At 40.2% G+C, this 8350-nt stretch overlaps 1 protein-coding gene across 1 annotated transcript; it reads left to right on the top strand.

Moving 5' to 3' along the window:
* The first annotated feature begins 5790 nt into the window (after positions 1 to 5790).
* Positions 5791 to 8350, top strand: Prosbeta1 (proteasome beta1 subunit). The gene is made up of 4 exons (XM_028181847.2): positions 5791 to 5914; positions 6099 to 6385; positions 7569 to 7703; positions 8024 to 8350. Exons 2-4 carry the CDS (start codon positions 6121 to 6123, stop codon positions 8299 to 8301), a joined length of 678 nt encoding a protein of 225 aa, XP_028037648.1. The 5' UTR covers positions 5791 to 5914; positions 6099 to 6120; the 3' UTR covers positions 8302 to 8350.

Below are 8350 nucleotides of genomic sequence, written 5' to 3'. Positions count from 1 at the left end.
CCCACCTGGTGACCTTAGTGAGAAAGTTCAAATTGATATGCTTTACGGCCTTCTACACCGTCGTGTTCGTAAAAGATTAAGAAGAGACGAAATAACTTCATACGACACGTTATTAAAGAAAACGCGCCATATCGAGGACTCCATCTACGAGACCAGTCCGCCTAAATTTATTCATCATCCTCAGCGAGCGACGCCACGTTCATCGGGTAGTACCGTAGGCGAAGTTCCCGCCGGTGCTTCGACTTCGCAGCATACATACGCGCGGATGACGCCGCGGAAAATATTCAACTCGGGCGCCGCTGGCGGCCCGCCACGCGACGACAGCGCTGCGCCGAGCACCGTTCGAGTCCCCGCGCCTCGCTACACGAACACTGATAATGTATCATCTACGTCGATTGTTAAAAGACTGTTCTGTGTTTATTGCAAAAAGTACGGACATATTCGTGATGAGTGTTTAAAATTAGCGTCAAAAACGAAATTCGACAACGAAAATACGCAAGCTGTATCCTCGTGTTACGGGTGTGGTACCAAAGGTGTTACTCGGTCTCAGTGTACAAAGTGTAACGCAAGTTATTACGCCGTCGACGCTGCACGGACCCGATCAGTCACATCCGATACATTCCCGATCCTGCGGACAGAATGGAAAGCAGTCGACGTCGCCCAAAACACGTCATCTCGGATCCTCCCGATCCACTAACGGTGCTTTTAGGTACTTCAAGCACCGGTCACCGTTCTCGTCAAACCCGTCGCTTGCGACGAAGGGCTCGACGAGTAAATTAACTCTCAGACACAGCCCACTGAGTTTCTCGCCGGATCTTCTCAGTGGGTCGCGTTTCCGATCCGGTGGTAGATTCTGCGAAGCACGGCTCTTGCTAGGGTTCGTGTTAGCAACATCGTCAGGTTTGAGCCCCGTGAGCTCACCTACTAAAGTTAGGGTTACGCTGACATAGCCGCTAGGGCTATCAGCTTAGGTAGGAAAAAAAAAAAAAAAAACACCGATTTACCTATTGGTAAAGTAAATACACAGCTGTCAAGTTCAGTGAACTCTATTTATCGCGACAGCTCGTTGCATACAGCTTGCACTTCAAACACCGTAAAGTCGTCCATTTATATTAATAATCGTAAACAATGTTTTGTTGATAATGAAAATAATTATTATCCTACCGATTTTAAGGCGATTCTTCCTCCGCGCTTTTTCGGTACTGATAACAAGGTTAGACTTCAAAATTATTCTAGACTTAATCATAATATAAACAATAATATTAGTTCTAGGAATAGGCCCCTGATGCGTTACTCGAGTGGTACCGAACCAAAACATAGTTATTCCGAGGTACCAAGTGGCCGCGATAGGGTGACCATGATGAACGAAAATAGGGTGACCATGGAAAACGTCGGACATTTTTCGACGATTAATTCTAATGTGAAAAGTGTTGCCCAGAGTAACTCTACTGAGCACCAGGTTAGGTTAAGACCAATTTTAAGTGTTAAAATTTTAGGTATACGAGGTAATGCTTTGTTGGATACGGGAGCTAAGAGTAGCGTTGCCGGTGCGTTGCTTTATGAATTGCTGTTAAAGCATAACCATCCGTGTGAGGAAACCAGGCGTCGGGTGAGGCTTGCAGACGGTTCCGCGCGCATCCGCCGAGTTTTGCTCACTACTCTAGAAGTAAGGATAAGTCCCGAAAGGTCAGTAACCCTTGAATTTACTGTTTTTCCAGATGCTCAAAATAATGAAACTTTGCTTGGCATGGATTTTTTGGTGGCGGCAGGTATTGTGCTTGACTTTGCTTCATCCACTTGGCATTTTTCGGGAAAACGGGTTACCTATCCAATTGAATATGAGTGCCCTAAGCCATGCATGTTTGCTTCTACTGCTGACTTCCTGCGTGATTATAAGGGTTCTATGCTTGGCTCCGATGAACGGCAGCAGCTATCACATTTAGTGCAGCAGAATGGAGACATCTTTAGGGTGGGGGGAGCCCCAACCCTTTACGCCGAGCACCACATTGATACCGGTGATCATCCGCCTATATCGGTACCGCCGTATAGGCTCACTCCTGTGCTTCAACAGCGAGGAGAGGTTCTCGCAATCAATTTGTTCGGGCCACTGCCAGAAGGAGAGCAGGGGGAGCGATGGGTACTCCTGGTAGAGGATGTAGCTACAAGATGGGTAGAACTCTACGCACTTGTTGATGCCACCGCCGTGGCTTGCTCCCGAGTCCTACTGGAAGAGTATTTCCTTCGTTATGGCTTGCTTATGCGTCTAGGGGTGTAACACGTAAGTTCATGCCACGACGGGATGGCCCGTATCGCGTAGTAAAAATAGTTAGTCCTACAACGTAGTTCATAGCAGACTTGTCAAACAATGTCATCGGCAAGTATCACACCGCGGATTTAACCCACTCTCCGTCAAATTCAAGTACGGATCCAATTATGCCAAAGAGGCAGAGAGGAAGGCCGCGTCTTCAGACTAACAGTCCCAAGTTGGACTCGGGACGCGTTCCCAACTTGGAGGGGGAGTATGTAACGCAACGTTCCGTTTCGCGGGGCAACAGCAGCCAAAGAGAATGTGACTCAGGTCCGTGCCGCGACGACCCACGCCGCGCTACCCGCGCCCGCGCATCTGTTGCATCATTCGCATCCCCAATTAGTGCGCGCCAGGCTTTGAAGTTCCCGGTCGATACCGGAACTGACAACCCGAGAGTCTCATGCCAGTCGGGCACCTAACATTAAAACACTAATTAATTGAGCGTTTCATTAGCTTTTAAGCTGAGTGACTATTTATAATTTATCTTTATTAAGTAATAAATGAGCAAAAAATAATACTTAACAAAAAGATATGAAATCCGAACAAAAACAGTTTCACTGTAAAAAATTGCGCCAAGTCCACGTTTATAAAACTCATCTCAATAACATTTGCACTTTACAAAAAAAAGAAGACTTCAATAGCTTTCATTCTCTACAAAAATATGTGAAATACAAAAAAATACCAAGAAACCGTCATAAAGATGAAAAAATTAAAAAAACATTGTTGAAAATTTAAAAATAAAAAAATAAAAATTTTATCGTACTTGGCGCGCGTCATTGAGTGAGTACCCCAAATTTTTCAGGATAAATGAACATCCTTTCAATGTTTAGAAATTTATAAGTAGGTCAACCTATGAAATGCATAAATGTAATTAATGAATTATTATTTCATAATAAGTTTTACAAAAGTTAAGTAAAATCGACATCTCATACGTATGTTATTTTAATTTTTTTCATTTCCCACTCATCTTTTATGATTTGAACTAAACACCCTCTCGTGTTCGCTTATACAAATACAAACTACTTACGAGTCGATACGTATGTATACGTTGGCTTCAAAACATTTGAAAAAATTCTCAAAGATGTTTTTCAAAGGGTAGAAAAGAATAATAAAGTTTCAGCTGAATCTAAAGGGGTCGAACGCAAAAGGGGTCGATTTGGCATATAATAGCCCATAGGTATATAGTGAGAGCTGTTGAAAATTACCGTAGTTCTGTCTCAATTTCTCATAAAACGCTAACAAGAGCGAAAAAGACAACCTGGGTAACTTTTTCAGCTTTCACTGTATATTAAAGCAAAATGGTTTTTTTTTCGGGTTGAAATTCTTCCGAAAAATTTTGGGGTACTCAATGACGCGCGCCAAGTACGATAAAATTTTTATTTTTTTATTTTTAAATTTTCAACAATGTTTTTTTAATTTTTTCATCTTTATGACGGTTTCTTGGTATTTTTTTGTATTTCACATATTTTTGTAGAGAATGAAAGCTATTGAAGTCTTCTTTTTTTTGTAAAGTGCAAATGTTATTGAGATGAGTTTTATAAACGTGGACTTGGCGCAATTTTTTACAGTGAAACTGTTTTTGTTCGGATAAATTATAATACGTCACTAGTTATACATTTAGATAGACATACTTCAGAGTGAGAAACGTCTTTAGTATCAAACGAATTTATTATGAGAATTACAAATTATAAAAATATATCAAACACATCGTAAATATAGATATAAAATATTGATTTAGTTCATTTTATTATATATTCAAGCAACTACCAGGCAAACACGAATTTTTAATTTCATAATTTTTCGATAGCTAATCTTGTTTTAATAAATTATTAAATGAAAGGTTGATTGATATTATCTTTCCATGAATATTGAAGCTATGAATATTAATCGCTTACCCAGCACGGCTTTAAAATTTTCACGATTGTTTAATGACAGATAAATCAGTATTTTGCTTAAATACTCACATTTCGTTAAAAAGCCCAGGTAACCAATGGTCCCCCGGTGAGGTTTACGGGGCGGCGAGGCCGCGTGCACGATACCGGCGCTCTTAGTGGGGTCGTCATACCGCATCACCGGGGCATTGGACGGGTCTTGGGGCGAACCACTCTGCCCGGGCTATTTGAAAATTACCAGCATTCTAGCGCGCTGGCAATAGTTCTACAGAACGGCCCTACGGAACTACTGTGTTGAAGAGCGATCGGTTCACGGCGTTCCAAGAGCGGATTCCCTCCTACCTTGTCCGGGAACGATTTCGGAAAGGCATTGGGCGTCCAGCGAGTACAAGGGATTTTTTTAGCGGATGGACCTATAATGTCTTCGACCACGGACTCCCCCGCTTATTATGCTCCGTCTCCGCCTCGCCCAGGACCCAGTCACCGTAGACGCCCTAGATACAGATACGTTCTTAAGGATCCGGTAGTAGATACATAGGTATGCGAAGCAGCTACCCTTGAGCTGTTAGGTCACCTTCGGAGACACTAGAGTGTCTATTATCAAATCCCACCCCACCTGGCTGAATAGGGGTGGGAGAACACTCCTCGTGGAATATACGGTAAAAAACACAGAGAGAACTGAAGTTCGACGACCCAAACATTCCAAACGATCCGTTTGAACGAGATTATTGATAATACGAACGGCCCTTCGGATTCTCCTCTTCTGTATAGATTCAAATGAAAGCAGCTGGTATTTGAGAGCCCCAGTACAGCGATGGATGCACTACTCCACAAGAGGCCGAAGTTGTGCTTTGTAATACACAAGTCTTTGCTTACAACATCGTAGAAGCTAGCTAGAATTTGACGACACCTTCCAAATCCCTTCGATATGAAACAAAGGTTACAGGAATACTCCTTGAAATAGTGGCACTATGACATCTCCACTCATTTGATTTCATTTCATAATCGGCCTGATTTAATTTCGTCCTATTTCACCTTCATACTGTATCATATAGACTTCGGCCTTTGTTAGAAGATTTTGCTGATAGATTGTATTTCCTTTGCATGCCCAATGGATATTTCATTAATTTCATCACACAACAATTTATCATCATGTGACTTTTTGGCAGGAACGCGAGGAGGGAAGTTGTGTGAATTGTTTTATTTTGTCTATTTAGTGTTTCTTCGGGCTTAAGTGTGTAATAACAATGGTTTATTAACTGTTTAGTATCGGTGAAAGTGCACAAATGTGGAAAAATTAAACAAAGCTGCTGGACGTAGCTTTTCGGGATCCTCTAAAAAGTCCACTAAAAAATCTCAGTAAACATTAAGCAATCACCTTTTTACTGAGATTATATTTCATCCCATATTATCTCATCTCATTTCATTTAATTTCATGTCAATTGATTAATGTTCCAAATTGATAATTTTAAATGAAGTTGATAATTTTATATACATAATGTATTAATACATATATATCATTTTTCATAAAAAAGAATATAGAAGGTTAGGCTGTATGATGGCTGTATGGTATGATATCTATCTTTTCAGTTGGAAAAACAGAACTCCTACTTTATGATTATGACATTCATGACATTTCTCGCCGGATTCAAAAGTCAACAGTGAGTGACTTTCAAAAAATACAATTATAAAGTTTAAGAAACAAAAAATTAAGGTACTAATTTTTACATAATCCCTATTTTATTGATTACTTTTGTAACTTAGACATTTAATTTTATTAAAGCACTAAGGCTTTAGATATTATTCGCATAACCTACAGATGACGCTACAAAATACAAACAATTTTCACTACAATGAAATGCATCTTTCTAATCACAAGTAACTTATATATTTTCCAGTTTATTACCTACTACCCGTAAAATGGCGACATCAGTGATCAATACCTACTCTGATCCTTCCCTACCGGAGTGGATGAGCGCCCCTCATAGTACGGGAACTTCAATCATGGCATGCGAGTTTGATGGTGGAGTCGTCATTGGAGCTGATTCCCGTACCACAACAGGCGCTTACATCGCCAATCGAGTCACCGACAAGCTGACAAAAATCACGGACCAGATATACTGCTGCCGCTCAGGATCCGCTGCCGACACTCAAGCCATAGCTGATATTGTAACATATCATTTGAGTGAGTATCCTCCTTCAGTCGACCACTCATTGCTGAGCATCGTGATGCGCCCGCCTGTGACCTTTTTTTGTAATTTGTAGCCACTTATGTCGGTCAGTGGCACAGTGTAGTGCGTGGCTCAGTCTCATGTCCTGGTACTCAGACACTTGGTCACTCCATCTTTCTCGGCTCCGACCTCTTGATCGTCTTCCGTCCACTTTACCTGTCACATTTATATATAACTCAATATGGTTAAATTTTCCTTTATGGTCTATCAATTTTTGGGTTTGTGGTGGGGAGGGGGGTAAGAGCTTACCCCCTGCACCATCACCAAACCTGAAGAACCCCATGGTTATGAAGATATCCGTGGTTAATGTTATAGGTTAAAATACCATTATTTAGTCAATGATGTGTAGAGAGAAGATGCATGTGACAAGGAGATGTATGGAAATGGTAGTGCAAGGTAGAGGGGGAAGAGGTCGACCGAAGAAGACATGGAGTGTGTGAATGACGACAAGAGAGAGAGAAGAGTGAATGTTGATAGAACAGAATGGAAGAGAACAATTAGCTGTACTGGCCTCACCTAGTGCGATAAGGTGGAGAAAAGAAGATCATTATTTAGTCAAACTTGAAGAGAGTTTCCTTCTCTGTATAGATGTAATGTGTGTATGTAATGGAATAATCATGTAGGGTAACAGTATTGTCCCTTTTTCATAGCCACAAAAAAATGGTAATTCCATAATGGACACAAGGCATGGTGAAGGTTTCTTAATAAAAACAACAAATGACATGCAAAATGATGTGTAACAGTGCTATGTAAAAATAAAGCAGTTATCTATTAAAACTGATTTCATGTCTTAAATCAGTTTTAAGAGCTACAGGTAAAAGCATCCACATTGTAATGACAAAATTAGTAGCCATTTAACACCAAAAGGTCCTCAATTCCATATTAAGCAATAAAAAGTAACATTTTTATTTTGGCTATATGGTTTTCACCTAGTACTGCATCTCTGATCTGTTTCCAAATATATTGTAACAAGAGATTTCAGAATTCCCCAGAGATTTAATAATCTATGGGGAATTCTGTTGACCTAATGATGACCTAGACCTAATGGTCTATGAGCTCAGAGAACAATTTTACATGACATGGACTTGTTCAACTTTAAGCAACTTTATAAATAGTAATAAAATGTGATTATTACAGACTTCCACAAGATGGAATTAGGAGATCCACCACTAGTGGAAACAGCTGCAGCGATATTCCGTGAGCTCTGCTACAACTATCGTGACTCATTGATGGCTGGTATTTTAGTTGCCGGATGGGACAAAAAGAAAGGAGGTAATCCTTTTTTAGAATCTTTATTTTAACCTTGCAACTAATATTACATTGAAATATCTCATAGAAATTAAGCCTACATTATATTCACACACAAAATAATTACTTTCACACAGAATTAAAAATGTTACAGATAACTGTGCCCTTGCTGAACCTACATTGAACTTTCACTCTATAATCTTTCTCCCCTGACTATACTATAGATGATTACCTTTTATAATGGTGAATAGATGATGTAACTTATACAGAATAGAATAACTCCTCAATATTACTGGTCACTAAGTAGGAAATAAACTCATCTAAATTATTTGAAATATTTTCAGCTCAAATTTACTCCATACCTATTGGTGGTATGGTGCAGCGCCAAGCGGTGTCAATTGGGGGCTCCGGATCCTCCTACGTCTATGGCTACGTTGACGCCAATTTCAAGCCCAATATGACCAAGGAAGAAGCCAAAAAATTTGTTACGGACACACTGACATTGGCTATCCTCCGTGATGGCTCTTCTGGTGGTGTTGTCAGACTCGGAGTAATTACTGAAGCTGGTGTGGAACGCTCTGTTATTCTTGGAGACCAACTTCCCAAATTTTATGAAGGTTAATTATATTTTTGTAATTTTTTAAGATTAATAAAAGAATGAAAAAACAAAA

Source organism: Bombyx mandarina, chromosome 15 (assembly GCF_030267445.1).
Source record: "Bombyx mandarina strain Sakado chromosome 15, ASM3026744v2".
NCBI lineage: Eukaryota > Metazoa > Arthropoda > Insecta > Lepidoptera > Bombycidae > Bombyx > Bombyx mandarina.
Note: the sequence above shows the minus strand (reverse complement) of the source record. Positions and strands in the feature narration are given on the sequence as shown.